This window comes from Orbicella franksi, chromosome 14 (assembly GCF_964199315.1).
Source record: "Orbicella franksi chromosome 14, jaOrbFran1.1, whole genome shotgun sequence".
NCBI lineage: Eukaryota > Metazoa > Cnidaria > Anthozoa > Scleractinia > Merulinidae > Orbicella > Orbicella franksi.
The window spans coordinates 20116293-20138580 of record NC_138158.1 but is presented as its reverse complement, the minus strand read 5'-3'; the positions used below and the strand labels follow the sequence as shown (position 1 = coordinate 20138580).

Genomic DNA, 22288 nt, shown 5'->3' with positions numbered 1-22288 from the left:
CCTGTGGAGGCGGCAGGATATAGAGCCGTGCGTAGTTTTATGGCTATGCAGAAAAATCTCAAATCTTTCAGCGCGATTTTCGTGTAATCCGGTTCCGTCAGTGATATTTTTTTGGCCATATTAGGATGTAGCCGGATGTTGTCGATGTATCGCACGAACCAATCAGAACACTAGTTTTCTTTGTGACGTTACGAGGCTTCGATATCTGTTCTGCTCTCCTGCGTGCGGAACTATTTTGCCTACCATTCTGCTTTTTGAGGCGTATCAGGAGCCATAATCGGGGACGGAGACCGTAAGCACGCGCTATTTCTAGAACTGGGGCTGTCCCCGTGATATGGGGCAATTTTTCTATTTTTTAGAACAAATTGCGCCATCATGTGCGGTACACGCGCGTACACGCTACGAGGATTTTTGCGGATATAGCGCGGGGAAATGGCGTCCAAAATTCCCGAAATGTTTTGATACTTTTGGCCCACAACTCGATACGTTCATGTCTGTTGGAATTTTCACTTCAGTATTTTCGTCGTAAGCTGCTCCAGTTTGAGTGAAGTAAGACAGTGTCGAATTTAGTATTGTCCCGCTTTACATCACTGACCAAGTTATGTTCCGCTGCTTCTTTTACAAGAGCTCCACATTACTCCACTCTACTGAAGTTTCACACGTGTTGAACATTAACAGCTTTTCCATAACACAACAAAAAACTAGTTGGATATAGTTGGATATAGCAGCGTTTCAGGACTTCAAAGTTTCCCTCCTCTTGCCACACGCTTGCAAGGATTTCGCCAGTCGATCGCGACCGAAAAGTAAAAAAAATAATTGCAAGTTTGAGTTTCGCCTGAATTGTAAGCAACACGTGATGTTTTATCAAGGCCCAATAAGTGACAATAAGTTTATGTCTGTAGATGCTGCTCAGTTTTGTTTGTGTAAAAATTCAACAAATTGTCTGTTGTCGATGAATATAAAGAGCGCCCGCAGATGTGTGTCTTGTACAGTCAGTAAAACATGACAAATTGGACTCCCGCACTTTCGTGTGAAAACTTACATCGAACTCAGATAATATCTCTAGTTTTTAAATATGTTTAAGGTTGATAAATGTTTGAGAACATATTAAAAGCCTCGCTGAAAATATGTGAATACAGCAGAAATAATCGGCAAACTTACGATGACGATTTCTTTAATCAACTCGAACAACGATTTCAATTTTGTTGGCTTAGTTATGAAAACTCCTTGTCTATCTTATTTTCGCAGTGTAAAATTTCACTGTGTTAAAGAAACACACATGATGTTGGTAGCTTTTTGGCGTTGGTAAAAATTGTTGCAGCATCTCAGCACAAAAGACAAAGAAAGAAATCTTTGTTAAGATTTGTTGACAATTGAAAACACCGACTCGGACTTGAAAGTGCACGCGCTGCACTATGCAAATGAGCTACTCAAAAACTTTTGCAAACTCGCCAAACAAACAGAAACAATAAGAAACTATCAAAAACAAGGTCTGGTTAAGATTAAGCATTGTTTGAGAAACTCTCAAATTGGCTTGATACCAGAGTAAAGAGTTTTCTTTCATAATTTTTCTTTACAGAACAAACGCAAAAGCTTACGCGTTCAACTAGCTCGAGCAGATATTATTCATTCATAGCAGGAAATTGACGTCTTGTTTTCGACCCTGAAAAACTCACCTTTTCCATCAGCTCAGAGCATAAACCTATATGTAAGAGCCCTGGATCTTATTCATTGCCTTATTCCCTGCCATCGCTGTGAAAAATCTGCAAGAGAATCTCGCAACTCTCACCATTTGATCACGGAACGTGACAACATCCACGCGAGAACCCCCGACATGTGCGTGGATCCGCGCGGATATATGTCGTCATGGTGGCGCAATTTGTTCTAAAAATAGAAAAATTGTCCCATATGATAGGTGCGCGCAGATCATAAGATTTACGGTCTCCGTCCCCGATTATGGCTCCTGGGCGTATACATCTTGGATTTGTTGTGATTGATTCGTACAATTGTTAAAGCTCAACAAGACCCGAGTTGTTTTCTGGAATGAATTCGAGTGTTGTTTATTTGATTCAGAGTAACGCTCAGGATTTGTTCGCCATCCGTTCGACGAATTATTTCGGTAAGTTGTTTGTCAAGACTTATTTCTGTTAAAAACATTAGTTCTTTGTAGCCTTTCAATATAATATGAAAACGAAAGAGGCTTACACTGATCCGGTAATTATGCATTTAGTTACGCGTGATTTGTGAACCAACGACTTTTGCAGGTATAATTGTTGCCTTTTTTCGAGATTTTAGCGTCATTAAAGCTCGTAAACTACACCAAACTAAATATAAAACCTGCCCATTCGATGCACTTGCGGCTGGAGGACTGAGAACTAACCACAGCGACCGTGAACCAGGAGGACCTAGAATCTAGTCTGTCACGATATGTCACACACGGCATTTCGATGCATCAAAATGGCGGGTTCTGTATGTTTTGCGAAACGTGACACATGATTTAGCCTTTGCATTTTTACGTGAAACGTGATTGCTTGCTTTTTTCTGTGAACGTGAAGCTGTTTTTCGAATTTTTCGTGATGCGTGAAAAGGCCAATTACTTATGGGTGAAACTGTTTTCAGAAGAGGTATAGGGGACCCTCTTGTTTCTGTTTAGTATATACTCGTTGTAAAGATTTCAAAAAAAGATAGAAATAAAACAGTTCAATTTGCTATCAAAATGAATTATCTTATTACGATAAAATATATGTAACACTACATGTCTGTAAGCTACATTTCAACCCATTTCGTACATATACCACCCCTAGACATTTTTTCATTAAAATTATACAGTAAAACATTTTTTGTTGAGGTTTGTTGCATGGAAACATCGATAGACCTCTTTGGAATCTCTGGTAATTGTTACATCGTGAGTTTTACTGAGTGCTTTTTTTATTGTGACCTGTGACCTGTGACCTGTGACCTGTGACCTTAAAAAGAAACCTGCCTCACCTCTTATACTAGAAGTATCCCAACTAAATATTACAAAATTCAATCGACTCCTGTTTACTAACTCAATTCACTCGTTGGCACTTACAGATAGGTACAACTAGTATTTAAATATCGTTGAAACTTTAGTTAAAACAATTAACGAGAAATATTCTTCGTAGTTGTGAAACAACTTGATCAGACGCATTGTTTGAAGCTGTACATTCTAATGAATGTTAACTAATTCTTCTCTGATTGAAATTTGTGACTCGACGAGAGCAGGCAAATTTATTGTTAATTGTATGTCAAATGCAAATTAATACAGGCGCGTTCCCGATTTTCTTTGTCATATAATAAATGAGTAGCTTTCTCAAAGCTCAAGCAATGAAAGATTTACAGTAAAAATTCATCGGAAATTATTTACAAATTGCACTCTTGTAAGTGTTTGTTTAGCAGTTTACCCAAGCCCCTGATTTACTTGCGAAAACCCGCCCGTGAGTCTGGCTTTGATTTTCTTGGGCGTGCAGTCAAACCTCTATTACGCGCTTAATAGAGGTTGACCGTTTAAAAGAGGTGTTCAAAATTTGGCGCTATATGGGCCAAAAATTGAACAAGAAAACAAAATTAAGCACCCAATCTGCATTTAACCGTTCACAGAGATAAATTACGATAAAATCAGCCAATTGGGATGTCCAAACTTTTAATACTTCCCCCCTCCCCCCTTTGAATTGCTGCATCTTTCCGGTGCACAGCATTTTACAGACCACACGAGCAGTATGTCCTTTGCATCTCTGTATCTATCGTTTCTGACCTGCCAGCGTCTTGCACAGGTTACATAAACATATAGATAACACAGGCATAATATTTACATATTAATGATACTTCGAAAACGCAAGAGTTTGTACGGAATTTAGAATCCATTGAGAAGTTCTGCCAGTGAATAGCGCTGAAATGGCGTTTTAAAGTACATATAACAGCAATATCTGGAGCAACTTTCTATCGCTACGTTGGGTTTTTAAGTAATTGCAAATTTTGGTCAATCTTATCATGAATTACATAGAAGCGAGGAAACAGCACGACGTTTCAGTAGTTTATCAGTGCTCGAGGCTTAGCACAAAAACGGCTTTCCCCACCATTCTAGCCACTTCGTCACTATAGTTCAATGAGTTAACGTTTCTGTAAAATGAAACTGTACATACCTTGTTTCCTTACGGAATTAGAAGTTCCACGAAATCAAATACAAATTTGAAATTGCCATAAATACGAACCATAAATGACCATAAATGTGTGACTGACTACTTAAAAATTGTTCGCACTGGGTACCAGAGTTTAAATTTCAAATGGGAAGGGCATGTCATGTGTTGTATGGACAATCCCGCCATGTGGCTACACTTACCTGTAAAGAGTCAGGTGGCTTAACGCAAAAGTTAGGCTGGATCGTGACAAGAGTGATAAAAGCATGACATTTGGCACACAGCTTGCTTATACCCTACCAAATGATATTAGAAGGGGTGCCTATGTCAATCTGCTCACGCTCCCGTTTTAGGAAGATTTTAGTTTTTGACTAAAATCAAGATATGTGATACCTGTGGTGTAAATCTATTTTATTACCAAATGCAAAGAAATGCTTACAAAACAAGCATTTTTTAGTTTTTATATGTACGTTTTGTTTTCTGATTCGTTTCCGATGCACTTGTGGCAAAGAAACATCTCGTAGCACAGATAAGACTCGAGCCTATGCCTCGCTCGTTCATCCAAGATGGCGGCCTCCTTGTTGCCCTGCTGTATCTGATGTGAAGTTTATATGAAATAATTCATATATGAACTGCGGTTGTAGATGAAAGTGAAGAATGATCATGGCAGTTAATTTTCCAATTTAAGCAACTGGAAAGAAGAAGCCTGAAAAAATCAAGGCTTCAACGGGATTCGAACCCGTGACCTCCGCGATACCGGTGCGATGCTCTACCAACTGAGCTATGAAGCCACACATTGGGAGCGAGGTCAATTAATTGAGTTCATATCTTCCCGTGAGGAGTGAAATGATGTGAAGTTTATATGAAATAATTCATATATGAACTGCGGTTGTAGATGAAAGTGAAGAGTGATCATCGCAGTTAATTTTCCAATTTAAGCAACTGGAAAGAAGAAGCCTGAAAAAATCAGGGCTTCAACGGGATTCGAACCCGTGACCTCCGCGATACCGGTGCGATGCTCACTTTCATCTGCTGTATCTGTAAGTATCTGAAGAAAGTGTCAAAAATTCTTTGCAAAAGAACTTAAATGTGCTAAAATTATGTAAGGAGGGTAGAAATAATATATTTTGGTTATCTATTAGAATAGTTTTAAGCGAGTTTAAGTGAAAACGTTTGTTTTACAAGGCTCCTGTTTGAATTGGCAGGACCAGTTCATCATGAAAGTAGTTTCTGTTAGAACTATACAGAAGAAATCTTTTATTTTTTTATGTCTTTGGACATGATTTAATCCATTTTATTGTTTTATAACAGTGATTGGTTGTTGCAATCTAGAGAGCAGATCATTCTGGTTCTTATCATTTATCTCAGTCTGCAGATACAACAAATAGTTAATTGTAAGAATTATAGGGAGAAAAACGGTAATTTTAATGAAAGTAATAAGGTTTCTTCACTGCATAGTTGACTGTAAATTGCATTTTTATTCTTCTAGGGGCTTTAATTTCAATGTCACTTGATTGGAAAAAGTGCATCATTTGTCAAGAGGCTACGAGAGAAGCATTAAAGTGTCCTCTAAACAGTAATGGACCAACTGAAGCTAACCGGCAAACGCATTTAGCTTACCTTCAAAATGTCAACAGCTTTCGGGAAGCAGACGGTTTACCCATGGAGCTTAAATTTGGCGATGATGTTGATGTAGATTGCCTTTGTCGTAATCACGGTTCTTGGCACAAGTCCTGTCACCTGAAGTTCAGTCTTTCAAAGCTAAAGAAAGCTCAAGAGCGTGCCGGCCGAAAACGAAGCGACGGCAGCAGAGCAGATGAGGAGGAAAGACCCGCACCGAAATGCAGGAAACGCCAATCTGTCTCTGAAGAGCGATCGCAATGTTTATCCTGTTTAGGAGGAGACGACGGCGACAAGCTTCACTATTTTTCGGTGCTGGAAACTGATCGGAGTATCCGTCAAATGGCCCTTGAACTTGAAGATTTTGAATTGTCAGGTCGTCTGTCAGAGGGATTGACTGCAAAGTCTTGGATGGCGCAGTAATAGTCCACTGTCTGCCGACTGTCGAAGCTTCCACAGCAGCTCCATCAAAGCAAATGTGTGGATGTGGTGTGGGACACATACGTTCCTGATAGCCTAAAGGACGCAACAAGGGAGAAAAGAGGCCAAGGGGTCAGAAGGAAAGTAGCAGGCCAAACGAAGCTTCCAAAGAACTGGATGATGTTTCTGCGAGACCCTTACAACAAGTCTGAGCTGTTTTCCTTTCTGACGTCGAAGGTAGCGCAATTCCAATGGCCCCTTGACAGAACATTATACATTACATCCGGCTAGTAAAGCTGTAAAATGTATAGATTCTTTGAATAATTGTTCCTATGCTGTTTAATCTATAATCCTCTGTGATTTAATTGTGTCGTAGGAACATCTGTGGTTTCCTATGGATCTGAACATGCAATGGGTCAGTACAACCACGAAGAGGCCGATACTCGCATCGTTGTCCACGTACGCCACGCTTTGGAGGGAGGTGCAGAATCTGTCCTTGTCAGAACTGTTGACACCGACGTTGTCGTGATCTTGGTTGGAAAGATTCATGATCTTCTAGTCTACAACCAACTTTCTAAAGTATAGGTTGCGTTTGGCATGGGGCGCCACTTTTCGGTTATTAACATCAACGGAATCTGCTCTTCCCTTGGAGAGCCTAAGTTGCGAGCCCTACCAGTCTTCCACGCTTTCACTGGGTGTGACTGTACTTCGCAGTTCTGTGGTATCGGAAAAAAGTCAGCTGGCCGAGTATGGGAATTAAATAGTGAAGTAACACCTGCCTTGGAGGACATTGCGACTCATCCCTTCCAGAAGATGACTGTTTCCTCAGAGAATTTCCAGAAGCTAGAGTGATTTACGATCATAATGTATGACGAATCAAGTCCCCTAGACTCGGTGAACGACACACGACTGATGCTGTTCTCAAAGCGAAACAGAGACTTGAACAATATTCCTCCAACACAGGTAGATATTCGGGAAAAATAATGTGGTGACGACGTTTTAATTTGGTATAAATAAATTATACTTGCAAAATTCATAAGAAGGAAGTTAAGACCTCATTATCAATACCTTTTTCTCTCCAAACACTTTTAATTTCAGGATGCACTTCTGCAGCACGCGCAAAGGGCCGTATAACAGGCAGGAGTTTGGACATCATCAGAGCACGCGATGCAGGATGTTCCTTCTCCCGCAGAATTCTCATGGGTTAAAGGAGAGAAAAACCAGTGGCAACCAGTTTGGATGACCATCCCCAAAGTATCCACTGTGTGTAGAGAGCTCATCAAGTGCACCTGCAAAGGCTGCTTCTCACGCTGCCAATGTGCCAGAAATGTTGAAGTGTATGCTGTTGTGTAAATGTGACTGCCCAGAAAGTCAATCTTAGAGTGAGGGAAATTTGTAAGGGCTTTCGCAACGAGCAAAAGCATTCATAATATGATCAGATTTCAAGTGAGAAAAGATGCGGTCAATTTGCGCGCATTTTTTTCTGCTTTGCTACTACAATTTCTTTGCCTGTGTTATCGGCCGAGCGAAGACTGGGTACTTATACTATGATGTGGCTTTATAAACGCTATTTTAAATGCAGTCTTTAATAAAATAGCAAAGTACATAACCAAGTGATAAAATTAAGATAAAAATGCAAAATTCGTTTTAAAGAGTGGTAAAATAACTCTGTTGAAAATCGTACCACAGGTATCCCATATCTTGATTTTGGTCAAAAACTAAAATCTCATTAAAACGGGAGCGTGAGCAGATTGACATGGGCACCCCTTCTAATATCCTTTGGTAGGGTATAAGCAAGCTGTGTGCCAAATTTCATGCTTTTATCACTTTTGTCACGATCAGGTCATTAAGCCACCTGAGTAGTATTGCTAAAGGTGCGTTCCTTTGGGAAGTTAGTGATCCAAGATTACTCGAATGATGGTGCATCAAGGGAGCCGATGAATCCTATCTCAGAGTTGATTCATCGGTTCCATTTGATGCGTCATGATCTGAGTGATCTTAGATCACTGATCCTGATCCAGATCATCCCAAAGGAACGCACCCAAAAAGTCAGATTTTCATTAAAGTACCGCAGAACTGCGCATACCGGCCGAATGATTAAATATGAAGTATTAAACAACACTGACGTTTGAGCTTTAAGCGTGACCAACAAAATTACCTGGGGTAAAGGCAACCTCATTTCCAACTGTCAAGTTTCTGATCGTCCTATCAAGCACTTCATGTATCTAATTTTTTAAGATATATGAGTGATGCCACAAGACTCTTTAGAAAATAACCTAACGAAAATACGCGTGCTGATTGGTTTAAAAGCGTCTTTCTATACCTCGTTATAGTGCACCACTAAATTTTCTCCAATTCTTATTGATTTCAATTGATCACGTGACAAGATAGTTATCATCGGGGGGAGACACTATCTGCCCAAAGTGCTCGTAGGTGATAATGTTTCTGTAAACAAGAGGCTTATAGGAACAATAATTGAAAGGCGCCATGTGTCTGTTTTCAAATGTTACATTTGGCTTTCAAGCCTTTCAGCTATAAATAATACAATATGATTTTTGAACTGGCGCGCGGAAGAAAATTTAGTGGCGAACAATAACGACAATACGGTGTTTACGTCTCAAACCTATCAGGCTGATAGTTGCCCCTTGGAAATGTGATGTTATTAAAACTAGGGCTGATAGTTCGTCGGCAGAAACGTGATTGTTTAAATAGGAACACAGAACTAACACGAACTGTTGACGTAATGATGGCGCAAGCAGAGAGAATTTACGTTTTGATGATCAATTACACCCGCTTTCAGTGCTACATGCATAGGCGACATCTTTCGACATGCTATGTAACCTGGCCTACATCAAATATGTAAGCATAACGGACTCCTTTACGGTCGAACTCGACTTTAAGTCAGGAGAGATCGATTTATATATCTGACATCAGAATAAGGCTAGGAGTATGTGAGGGATAAATCGGCTGTTTTGAATGTTTCATTATTTTTAGAATATACTAGGGCCATGGATTACCTGTAAACTAGCTGATTAGCTAAGCGTAAAGCCCACGTTAAATAAAGTGTCGTATCGTATTGTATCGTATCGAATATTGTAAAAGCTGTAAAAGCGGTATTCCAGAAGTCACCAATGAGAGCCGATCGATTACACTCGGGAAACATGCCAAGTCCATTATCTTCTTCAGTCATTCGAGGTCAGTAATTATCATTTATTTTTCAAAATGATAAGCACCCAGTGGGTAGTAGACTTTCCAAAAAGTCCTTCCCTGGCCTGTTTAATAGCAACTGACTGTTGGAAATTTGGGAATACTCGAAAAAGCTGTGGAAACTATTTGAAACAAATGTCTCAAGAGCTTCTTTTCGCCAAATTTGTTCCCTAAATTGACAGGACATGCTTAACTAGTTATTGATTTAAAGTTTGTCGATTTAAAGTTAAGTTTCGACAGGAAAACGGATTTTGCGTTTTAAATGTATGTTCGTGACATGGCCTAAATCATTTAATTATACCTGCCTGCAAAAGGAACACTTCCTAACTTTTTGCATCATTACATAGCTCGAACATTACGCACTATAGAAAAGTGGAAATTTGTTATTGGCCCCTTCCATTGATGCCAAAGCAAAAAAATATGCTAACAATTAATCGCCAAGAAACGAAATCATTTACACACCGTTATTCTTCAAGGGCAATACAGTAATATACTAGACATACTTTCTGAAACACCAGCCCTAAGCCCGCATTTATAAACGGTTCCAACTTGTAAAAATTGTGCAAGGCGCCGAGTTGCAGTGGTGCTATTCTTGGGAGCAATAGGTCTAAACTGAGGAAGATTTTTGTCGTGATTTCGACCGCCCTCAACGAAAACGCACGTCCGACCACTTCCCACAATTTCGCGGTTCAAGCTAGTCTTTTTCGCCTGCTGACTCGAAGAAGGTGATTCTCTAATCTGTTGCGAGCCACGGACTCTTCACACGAGACCTTCCGATAGTCAATTCCTGTGAAGAAAGTGATGCCAGCGACAAAGAACGGAATTCCATAACATTCTTCACCTTTCCGTAGCATGATTCGCACAGTTTCATTGGTAAACCATCGCCAAAGTTAATTTTTTACCCAGTTAAAAACTTACGCACTTTTAAAATTTCCGGCTCTTTGCTGCTCTTCTCGCCGAAAATATCAACCGGGGTTTCCAGCAAAAACCGTTTTGTCCCAACAGCAACAAGTGCTGAGCCGTGAGTCAAACACTATTTTTTGGGAGAATTTTCTTCAAAATCCTCCATTTTTAAACACGGCTGGTCACGTCACCTCTACTAACTATGGTCACATGCACAGCTGTTTCATATAATTTCGCGCCAGCAATCCCTTATCCGAGCGAACATTATGACTTCCGTTCAAGATTTCTGTGTTTTCAAAAAGCCAATCAAAAAATAGGTACAATGCGTACCTTGTGAGCTTATGCTTAGTTTTAATAGCTTGTTTTTAAAGGTCAGTATCTGGGAGTTTAGTTGCTATAAGTGAGAAGGCCATCACTGTAACGATAAAGGTGTTACTTTGAAACTGGAGACATTGAACTCGTGGTAGAAAACTTGTGGCCCCTTGGTCGCATCCTGGAAGTAAAACCAAACAAGAGAGACGGGCTTGTGAGGAGAGTCACGCTGAAAACCAAGTCCGCAGTTCTGGAACGTCCCATCGGCAAGATCGTTCTTCTAGAGGCTCCTAGACTCCATGAGAGCAGCTAAACATTGTTGATCTTGATGTCCTCAGTGCACTGCAAGCAGTCTCTCTATTGCTCGGATATCAGTGGGGAAGAACGGATAAAGCAAAATAAGTGTGACTGCGAGTAACGCGGGCGGCTCGCGGCTTCGCATATCACGATCGCGCGCGTTGCGTTCTTCTTTGCGTTCTTCCCTACCGATTTTCGAGCAAAAGAGAGACTGCTCGCATTCTATGTCCTCAACCAAGAAGTTTGATTGTAATTCATGGCTCAGAAAACTATTTCATCCCACCCTGTGAAGCATTACAGCCCACGGGCATCAGTCCATAAACTGAATTAGGCGAATTAGGCTATTTCGACCCTTATAGCCAAGTTGGATCCTAAGTAGGTTCTGTATTTTACCCATCCAAACGGCCCCAATTTGGAGGCTTAAGCAGATCTTTTTAATTTACAGTTATGTCTTCAATAAAGAATATTACATGATCACCTAATGTTATCTTCTCCTGTTGATGGTATCACGAGTGAGAGATATTTGTATCCCCAAACGATCATGTAATGTTAAGTTTACTGTATAGATGAACCATCCAAATCTAAGTCATGTCAGTTTTTTTTTCCATTTTAAAAGCATGCACCGAGAACAAAGGTAACTTTAGCCGCGATTGTTCTCTCCAGTATCTCAATTTAAATACTTGGGACAAAATCCTTATGGATAGTTTCGACTGGGTTTCCAATTGTAACTGACTATTTGTAAAATTCAAGAAAAAATACAGTATCAAAATATCTTTCACCATCAAAACGAGAGCAAAATGATCCAACACTGAACTATAATATTTACAACTAAGTAAAAAAATCCTCATCACATTTTGCTTGGCGAATGTATAATGATACATTAGAGTAAGAGACGAGGTAGTGCGACGAAGCCATGCATAGTCTAGAAAAAATACTCTATCGTAAAATTAGCTTAAAATTTACTGTAATGAAAAAATTCTGTTTTTTAAATTTAAAATACGCATGGGACTGACCTCAACACTGAATTTTCCAATGTATATGCGGAGATACACGGCTGATTCAGTGACTCACTCGACTGTAATATATACACTACTTTTACTAATGTAAATAAAGTGTGTTGGGAGGAGTACAAAGATATATATATCCTCTTCTAACTACAGTCGAACCTCTGTTAAGCGGCCACTCTCGGAGACGAGACAACTTGCCGCTTAATAGAGGTGGTCGTTTAATAGAGGTTCACCCGAAAACAACGTTGGGCGTGGTCCAGTTTTCAGTTTATCAAATATAACTACAAACAAATGCAAGAGGAAAAAAAGTAGAACACTGACAGTTATTATGCAGTCCATAACGTTAACAAAAGCCAAAGAAAAAATTACGTGTACAGACGCGACGTGTCTGTCAATCCAACACTGGCTCTTGTGCTGTACAAACAAATTAAAACGCTTCGAGCCTTTGTTTTGTCATTGTTTTAATTAAATACCGCTGAAAATGTGTTTTTACAGTATTCCAAATTGTCATTCTTCTACCTTCATCTGGCTAAAAACGTCCAACCTCAAATCTTCCTGGCCCTTAAGAGAGGTATAAAACAAAACAAATCACCCTTGGGACGGCAAGAAACTGGCGGCTGTCGCTGGTGGCCGCTGAATTGAGGTTTTTATTACAGTGTATAGCTGACATTTTTTCCGGGACTTTGGCCGCTTGCCGCCAAATAAAGGTTGGCCGCTTAATAGGGGGCCGCATAATAAAGGTTGGACTATACTCAGAACTTACAAAAAGTTGTACAAGATTCTAATTGTACAGTCCATTTATTGACATCTACTGCCCGATTTGGAGACTTGAGACTAAATGTACAGCAAAGCTATGCTCCTGGGTTTGGCACGGCCAAAACAGTGGATATTTTTTCCGAATTCTACAGTTCATCAACTTTCTAGTAGTTTCTTTAAAAACAACGCAGGTACGAATTTTTTTCTAAAGGGCACTTGCGAAGGTATTGTGTAACCTTAAATATTACCCCGGACCCGGGAATATTACTCAGTTTGCAATTAAGTACCAGTATGTGTAGTGCCAGTACTGAATTGTTACGCGGCTAATGATACCATGTTTTCACGGAGACTTTTCAAGTCATGACGAGGAGGGACCAGTCAAGGCTAGGAGGGACGACCAAGCCTTTACCAACAGACTTGGCACTTTCCCACCAGTAGCGAGCAAATGAACGACGGATATTGCGGGTATAAATTTTACCATTCTGGTCTTCTGCGAAGTAATACTGCCAGTCTGCACTTCCCGCCTGAATATAGAAATCTCCTCCTGGTTGTGAAAAGATAAAGGCAGCGTTCGACATGTCGGCCCCATCGTTTAATGCAACAGGGACGAAGGTGATGGCTGCGCGTAAAAACCGTAGGGTAGTGTAGCCAGCCGCGTCTAGGTAGCGATGCTGTCCTTCGTTACCGCATCTTCTTATGAGCTCTCTTCCAAGAGTGACCCTTGTAATTCCCTCTACAAAGATTTTGTTGCCTCTCGAGTAATTCTTAAGGAGAAGAGGGCGAGAGACAAAAGTGTGAAACATTAAACGAAAAAAGGCCCAACTACAAAATTTTTAAAATTTTGTAGGGTACTGGCTGGAACACAAACACATTATGAACAACGGGGATAGCCTTAAACTCATCCAAGATTAAATTGTGAAAGGTTCTCATGAGAACAGTTGTCTAAACGTTCTGAAGCTTGCGTAACACTAGCAGCTTTCCATAGTATGAAGCTACTCCAAGGATGGGAAGCTAGTCGCCGCATTGTTTTGGAATCAAGTTAAAGAAGTGATCCTGGCAAGCGCTTGTTGAACCCGGACTGCTTAATATATAGTGCAAAAAGCTCAGGCTATAAACCCTATGGCCGGCATAAGGTCAGCATTTCTTCGTAGTGATATAGAGATTTCCTTGTGAGGATTCACGAATATATTTTTTATGAAGTCAGGCAATCAGTTGCACTATAGAATATCATTCCAGATTGTCTCCGTATTGGCTTAATAAATTGTGCACAGATTGGGGGCTCACTAAATTTTGGGACTCCCCTAGTAAATAACAAAATAGCTCTACATATATACACACACGCACACACACACACGCACACACACCACAGGAATCCACGTTTATATCATTTGATTATGAACTTGTTCTTATTTGATCATTGTATCGCACCCGGCAGCCTCAAACGTAAAATGTTACCTTCAATTTAGGATCGATTTCCAACAAAGATGCTCTGGGATTTCGCTTTAAAAATCCAACCGCTGAAGCCAACGACCGTAATGGGCCAGCACTGTTGTTGCTGGCGATATCCTGAAGTGCATGATTCAGCTGTGGGGACGTTTCGTGTTCTTGGTAGCGGGCTTCCATGTGGGGCTGCCCAGTTTCCATACCTTGCAGGGACCTTGTACCAGTAACCCCGTCTAACTTCTCCTGCATGTTTGCGTACAGGTGATCGCCCCGTGGCACCAATTGGTCTGGAACCGTGGGATGCGTACATGTCCAAAACGCGGCATTCTGATAAAAGCACGCCGATGAATCGCTATCCATGGCTTCATTCTCAACAAGGCATGCTTCCTGTTTTGGGATAAATCTAGTGCCTTCACCCTGGGAAGTATGGCTTTGATCCAGAATGTACACCGCATTTTCGCTAGCTACAATAGGTGTATCATAGTTTCGGATAGATTCGGTGTCTTCATCCCACGAGGCTTCGTCTTGATCGGAACTGAAGGCACTTTTGTTGTACTCTACAACGCGCTTTTTAATCTTTGTCGCTTGAGAAAAAGTGGCTTCATGTGCTGTCCTGGAAAAAACTTCAGCTTGGTATATCTCGGTGTGACTTCTATTGCTCCCAAATCCCTCAGTGGTGCTTTGATTGGAGGAACGGTGTTCAGTATCACTGCGTGGTTCAGCTTCCATTGCAATTGAACTCAAATAGCCTGATTCATTACTGTCTGGTTCCCTAGGTTCTTGGTTAACTGCCATAAATTTGTGATCTCTTTCCACCGGATTAGGACTAATGTCGGCAGCTTCGTAATCCGAGATTATGTACAAACTCTCGTTTGCTTCAGAGTTTCCAGCTTTCGAAAAAAAGGAGTAATCATCATCTTCGTCGTCCCTCACGGTTACTGAAGGAACGTCGACGTGTTTGTACTTGTGGTTGGCAAAGAACTCGTAGGAGTACATCTTCTCGATGACTTCCTTGGAGGGGCGACTCCTCATATCAGTTACATGACAAGCAACCTCTGTCTGACAGATAGTTAAGTCTGGCCATTCACTTTCGTCGTGACTTTCCAGCCAGAATCTCATAATCCAGGACGTCATTGGCACCCTTAACAAACGAAAGAGTAATATGAATATATATTACTTGTCATCTGTCTTCCGTGACTTGTTGTAACTCAGCGACTGCTAATTCCTGATTTACTGAATCGTACTTGGTTACAATGGTATTTAAAACTAAATTTGTGCCTAGAGTGAGTGTCTCCTAGTTTAAATTCTCCATTTGTCTAAGCATTTAAAACTCGATTCTCAAAAACTTCGCTTGCCGACTTTCATTTGCCGAGCAGCATGGTAATGAAATGATCTTAGATAACACTTACTTATTTTAGGGTTATTTAACGCCATCTCCACTGGATACGTTTTTGTTCTTAATATTAACTGATGATACTGATTGCGTCGATTTTACTCCGTTTAAAAGAGATTTTAAAACGTACCTGTTCGTGAGGCAACCAAAGATGGCGAGAGCGGGTGGTCTCTGCACAGATTCATATGCCCAGCATCGATGCATTAGGTTATACAACCAGTCGGGACAGCCCTCAGGTTTGCTCAACTGTCCGTGGTGTCTTATATGAGGCAGAATCTGAAATATGGATCTTACACATTTAGTTTGAAGTAATTCAAGAGAGATAAATGAATGTTCTACAACACAGTGATCAGAATTTGCTTGGGGTTTAATTATTCTTCATTCAACAAGCGAATGTGCAGTTGCGTCGGCCTCACGGTTAGTGCGCTCGTCTCCGGATCAAGTGGTCTGGGTTCCAGCCCTGACTGGAGACATTGTGTTATGTTCTTGACTCTCACAGTGCCTCTCTCCGCCCAGGTGTATAAATGGTTACCGGCGAATTTAATGCTGGGTGTAACCCTGGGATGAACTAGCATCTTATCAAGGGAGGAATAGAAATACGCCGGGTCGTTCCATGCTACAAAAACCGGAGATAAGCGCTGGCCTGGTAGGCCACTTGGCTCGTATGCAGACTCCACCTAGTTTACCATTAAGCGAATGCAAAAACCCGACAATCTAGTTCAGTTCCCTTGGACAAGTGAGGATATTTTCCTTTTTAGCGGTTAGATATTTAAATTTGTAAGCTATTTTTATCTTTTTAGGTCTTTAACAATTGCTTTTCCGCCTTGGTTCTGTTTTCTTCTTTAGTCCGGTACATTTCCCTAACCCACTCTTGATGGTTTCCGTCCTGAGAGTAGCAGTCGCCATCAAAACGTTGCCTTCGAGGGCTTGGACGTAACCAATGATTATCAAACTCTGCCTATTGTAAAAATTGTTTAGAATGCATTGAGTACAGCCCTAGAATTTACCTCATGTTTTTCAAGATCAAAGAAGGGCACCGAGAGGTCTCGCCCATGCTGTCCAGTTGTGAACGATGCGTACAATTCCCAAGCAAGACTTCCAAGTGTCCCAACATCACTGGCATGTAAGTAATGCCCATCTAAGATTATCTCTGGTACGCTCCTGTAAAAAAGGTGTATTATATTGTTAGTGCAGGGGCATATCATTTCTCGGGCAGTTTATAAAGCTTTCAAAATCCACTAGCAAGTTAATTGAACAAACGATAATATATTCACTTCAACTCCGTATATACAAAAATAAAGTGTCTCGCCTAGCCTGGTGCTAAAATCAAACAGTAACAGGCCGAACTGGTTAGCCTTGAATGGAACGGAATACTTGTGAACATTGTAATTTTCAGCAACAAACTTATTCATGACTGTGATTAACCGACATCCTTCATTTAAGTCTACTTATCAAACAGTCTTGATACTAAACAAAGCATGGGGCTCTAGGGTACTCACCAGCGAGTAGCATCAGGTGGCATGACAGATTCTACCACGCATGAAGTATTGGTTACTTCATAAGCGCTCATATAAAGAGGCTTAGAGCGACCCAGACGGCCAACCTGGACCTGGACAGAATAAAAGTGAAGGATGAACTCATCCGTTCTGGCCGACACGTGCTGATTGTATAAGCAGTTGAACATTGTGGAATTTAGAAAATACTGTTGTTAACAAGCATGTTTTTGTCTGAAAGTACACTACTTGCAAAAACACTTTGGAAGTTAAAATTTCTGACGTTTAATTTTCGGACATTTTTTTATCTCATTTCGGACAAAAGTTCGGAACAAATGTGTACTGTTTCAGTATCGAACCAATTCCGCTAGCCTGTCGTGATGTGTTTTGTGTCATTACTATTTTAATGACCTCAGAATTTGACTTGATATATACTGTTATTTTGATGAAATATGAAGTAAATGATTACCACTACCATATAGTTACTACAATGTCATGTACTGACCTTGTCTGGCGCTATCACGCTCACGTGTTCAGCGCTGAGGTCTCCGTGTACGATGTGATTCACATGAAGATAGTGTAGAGCAGACGCTACTTGAGACAGAAAGGTGGCTATGTCACCAATTCGGCATCTCTTGTCAAGAACATATTCCTTCAGGTTACCAAGAGGGGCCTCTTTTGAGATCTGATAAAAAGAAAAACTTACTTTTCATTTCTTAGACCTCTCATCACTCGTGTCGAGACGATTAAAATGATTATCAAAGACTGTAAAGTTACTGTTTTCCTTAGAGAAGTTGCTCAATGAAATAATTTAAGCTCGATTTCAACCTGAAGTTAAAGGAAGTTACAGAACGTTCCTATATTATACCTGAGGGTAGCTATAATCGTACTTACAATTTCCACAGTTGGACTGTGCGAATCCAAATTATGTATCTTCCAGATCGGAACAAGATTTGGATTTTTAAGAGCGAGAAGTCTTTTCAGATGTTGAACATCTCCCTTTGTAATATTCTCACGTACCACAGGCATGCCCTAAAATTGAAAACACTGCAAGTTATAATAATTCAGCATGCATTTTTAACTACTTGTTAACCGAGAGTGAGGTCTTTACGGGAAAATCTCAAACAGCGACGTTGCCCTATTACGGTAAGGCCGAGGTTTGAGAGGCTTTGTCTGTGGAAGTCCGTTATCGGCCCGTGAGCATTACGGGAGAATAATGTCCTAGAATTACCAGAATTAGCCGATCCAATTATTGGCTACAAACTCGAGCCATATCATAAGTCTACTTCATAACTAAAAATTGATTAATTATTTCCTGATTTCGACAGTTTGCTTTTGACAATACATTGATTCTGTGAGAAATAACGTATTGAGCGCTTAGAGAAACAGTTTGAGACCGCATAATTATTATCTTTGAAGATCACGTTATTATTATAACTGATTACAACTATATAAGCTCTAGTAGCTGCAAACTCTTTCCCTTTGCTGATTTGGATTCATTTTCATAGTACTAGCTACAAAAGAAGTTTATTTCCCTTTTGGTCCCTCGGCGTTCTTTCGCAGCTTTTTTTTTTCTCTTCTCAGCTTTCTCAGTACAGACACCTTCTGATCTTTAAGTAGCTTTACATGATAGATTCATGATAATAGACACACCAACCTGAAACATTTGTCTTTTGGGAAAATCATCACGTTTTGACAATGTACCATCCAAATCTTTCTACGATGTCCAAAATACAAAAAGAAATATGTTCAGTCAGTAAACTTTATCTATATCCACACATGTCCAATATACACAAACAGATACCAATCGACAAAACACCCTCACCAATCGTACCATCAGTAAATGATCACCATTCGTCGAAGTAGCCTTGCCATTAGTACAAATTGGTACGAATGGAAAGCTCCTCAGTCGATTGGTATTTTTACAATAACTGTCTAATTTATCCCGCGCCGATTAGCTTGATACCACACGTGTAGGCTTGGAGTTCTTATTGACTCATAACCGAAGTGCATGCTTGGAGGTTTACAGGGGGATACGGAGGGAAGAAAGTTCGTGCACCTTCGGATGTCTGCGTTCTCTCACTCTACAGTTTCTTTATTTTTGCCTGAAATTTTTAAGTATATATATTATATCCCATTAAATTCTACTTAAGTTTCTATTCAGGTGTGGAGGAGTAAACGTATAGAACAAATGTGCCCCCAAAAAATTAATTACAAGTAGCTTTGAAAATAGGGCGACATTTTACCTCCGTTTCCTTGCTCAAGTGCCAGGGGCGGTCATCGTTAAGTTCTGAAATAATAGAGAAGTGTAAGCTACATACACAACTAAGGCTACACGCAACCATCAAGTAATTGCAGGGCATTTAGATGCACATCTCTGAAAATCAATAGCCAGTTTGTGTTACTACTGATCATAGTTCGTCGAATTGCATGTGAATTGTGAAATCAATCAATCAATCAATCAATTAGTGGATCAGTCAGTCAATCAGTCAGTCAGTCAGTCAGTCAGTCATTCGGTCAGTCAGTCAGTCAGTCAGTCCGTCAGTCAGTCAGTTAGTCAGTCAGTCAGTCAGTCAGTCAGTCAATCAGTCACTCTATCTCTAGTGACTGAAAAGAAGAAGGAAAGGGTTTTTCCATTTTGATCATACCTCGTTGTTAAATTATGAAATCAATCAATTAATCAGTTAGTCAGTCAGTTAGTCAGTCAGTCAGTCAGTCAGTCAGTCAGTCAGTCAGTCAGTCAGTTAATTATAAATCAGTCACTTTATTTGTAGTGTTAAGCATTATTATAAACAATAGCTTTTCCGACTTGGCACTGAAGAAATCAAATCGTCTTACCATATGGCGTTTCTTGGTGGTCTTCTATTGACTGGAAGGGGAGCTGTTCGTAAGTCAGGTCTGATAAGACAGAAAAGAAAGTTAGATGTGAGGCTAAAATTAGTTAAAATGTGAGACTTTGGTTTTGTTGTCAGTAGGTATAAAGTTTCTATGAGTCCCAAGACACTGAAGAAATCAAATCGTTTTACCATATGTCGCCTCTTGGTCCTCTTCGATTGATCGGTAGTTGCACTCTTCGTAAGTCAGGTCTGATAAAACAGAGAGGGAAGTTAGATCAAAATGTGAGGTTTGGTAAACCTGGTTTCATTGTGAGGTAAAAAGTTTCAATCACGCCCTTAACTCTCCACTTGAGAAATGATGTTGGTAGACAGTGAAAAAGTTTCTACTACCCCAGATCTCATTGTAGCCTTAAGATTTGCCCAAATTAATGGGCCATTTCTTAGTTGTCTTTTGCCTCTGTTTCAAAACGAGCCCTCTTTCGAAACTGTTTTTGATCTGCGTGCAGAGGACGTGCAGAGCACTCGTTTTGACACAGGCTGAGGCAAAAGCCAAATGGTCTTTTGACTGGGTAACCAAACATTTCGTGTCTGGTCAAAAAGTCGGAATCTGTCTTTAGCCAACACAGCTGAAACTTTCAAAAGCAGGCAAGGATTTCCTCGATCTCGAGCTTGCCGTTATCGTAAAATTTGAAATGACAAAAACATGAGTCACATATACAATCCTGAAAATTCAAAACGATGTTATTAAGTTTATTAAACAATTAGATCGAGATTTCTATCGCGTGATAGTTGACGAGGGCGCAGTCCGAGTTAACTATCACGTATAGAAATCGAGAGCGAATAATCTAATAGTTTTAGTATAAATCTACTAGTCGTTCAAAAGTTGATCTAAATCCTCTTCACAGACACTTCGAAAACGCCAAGACGCGACCGTCATTTTGTTAACAAGGGCACACTGTTACGCTACTCACTGTCTATCACAGAATAGATAGTGAGTAGCGTAGCGTAGCCAATCAGAGAACGGCATTCGTGATAGAACGCTAGTAGATATATACTAACAAGAATTAGTAGAATTCTACTAATATACTAATGTAAATGCTGTAATCTGATTGACTGAGCCATTGAACACTATCAGCCATTAGTGTGCAGTGTCTGGAGGTCGTCTAGGAAATGGCGACGTTTTTTTCGTTTTCCCAAAGATTTGGAGGAAAATTTTGATGCAAATGGATAATTAAGTTCCTGAGAAGTCTAAACGAAGGACATTTACGGTTTCTTGACTTTTAATAAAAATTGAAATAATCAAAAAAACTGAAGCGCGCGCACACAACTTCAATTTTAAATGACAATTCAATCCGAACGATCTTTTTCAGGCGCAAAGTTTAATAAATACGTCAGGAAACAATTAGAAACCATTATTTGAAGTGAATTTTAGTAAGAATTCTACTAAAACAGTTAGATTATGAGCTCGAGATTTCTATGAGGTGATAGTTGATTCGGCCTTCTGCCTCATCAACTATCACCTCATAGAAATCTGGAGCTCATAATCTAACTGTTAGATATTTTATGCTGACTCAGTCGTCGGTTGGACTGAAGCCTGAACAACCTAGCCTCACAAAAGCAGTTAACCTGAAAAAAATGAACCTCAATGTATGACAAAAGTTATTACCTGAAACAGAGCTGTATATGTCTTCCGCATTTCCAATGCTCTGTGCGACAAAAGCAAAGCAGTTATAAGACATTGGTGTGACTAAAAGCATTTTATGGAAGTGGTTTCCTTACTTTCGCAAACTCTAGATTTCGGACCAATAAGTGTAGATTAATTTGGCGAACAATTTGACGTATTTTTCATTCAGCAGTCAGTTTAAAAATAACAGTAAGTGGCTTTCACGTTATGTTGTTTCTTTTCCTTTTAGACGATATTTATATTCCCGAACAAAAAATGGATCTTGAAAAAATGAGATAAAAGAAGCCTTACAGAGCTTTCGTAAGTGACGTGATTATCCAGGGAAGGTGGGTCGGGCCGTGGTGGCTCTTCATCTATAACAAAAGATGAGTAAATAGTGGATGAGGCACTGCTTTCTTTTCTTTTTTTTTAACATTTTTATGAACAGAAAAGAATATCAACAGGAAAAATCAAGAGAAGATGAATCTATTTAAAATAATGATACTTTGCCAAGCCGACTAGTGAGGAAAAAACATAATCAGGGGATATTGCATATATGGATGTTTGTATCTCAAAGCACGACAAATTTAACTCGGTTAGAGAATTTAATAATCTAGCTTTGAAAGCATCGTGGCAATTTCGGTCTTGCTTCACGGGTGATTGACGATTTTTCGTGCATAAATTCGATTGGGGCATTGTATGAGATTTAATACAGTTTGCACTCTCCAGCAATCCAGTTAAAGCTTAAAATTTAAAGTACAACATTGAACCTACCCTTAT

At 40.0% G+C, this 22288-nt stretch overlaps 1 protein-coding gene, 1 long non-coding RNA gene and 1 other non-coding gene across 9 annotated transcripts in view; 1 reads left to right on the top strand and 2 right to left on the bottom strand.

Moving 5' to 3' along the window:
• The window catches only part of LOC145468917 (uncharacterized), a 117473-nt gene that overhangs the window by 27703 nt on the left and 67482 nt on the right, over window positions 1-22288 (top strand). The window lies entirely within an intron of this gene.
• Trnat-ggu (transfer RNA threonine (anticodon GGU)) lies at window positions 4876-4948 on the bottom strand. The gene has a single exon. It is a non-coding gene; the product is annotated as a tRNA-Thr (tRNA).
• The window catches only part of LOC145468870 (uncharacterized), a 47285-nt gene continuing 33435 nt past the window's right edge, over window positions 8439-22288 (bottom strand). For all 7 annotated transcript variants that reach the window (XM_081452567.1, XM_081452572.1, XM_081452568.1 and 4 more), the window contains 13 exons: window positions 21821-21882; window positions 21512-21551; window positions 20035-20094; window positions 19847-19906; window positions 19255-19298; window positions 18666-18725; window positions 17903-18040; window positions 17514-17693; window positions 17015-17124; window positions 16523-16676; window positions 15646-15791; window positions 14135-15263; window positions 8439-13443 (listed from right to left, as the gene is read on the bottom strand). In XM_081452567.1, the coding sequence (XP_081308693.1) occupies window positions 13033-13443; window positions 14135-15263; window positions 15646-15791; window positions 16523-16676; window positions 17015-17124; window positions 17514-17693; window positions 17903-18040; window positions 18666-18725; window positions 19255-19298; window positions 19847-19906; window positions 20035-20094; window positions 21512-21551; window positions 21821-21882 (2594 nt within the window). In that variant the 3' untranslated portion in view covers window positions 8439-13032. The remainder of the gene's footprint in view (window positions 13444-14134; window positions 15264-15645; window positions 15792-16522; window positions 16677-17014; window positions 17125-17513; window positions 17694-17902; window positions 18041-18665; window positions 18726-19254; window positions 19299-19846; window positions 19907-20034; window positions 20095-21511; window positions 21552-21820; window positions 21883-22288) is intronic.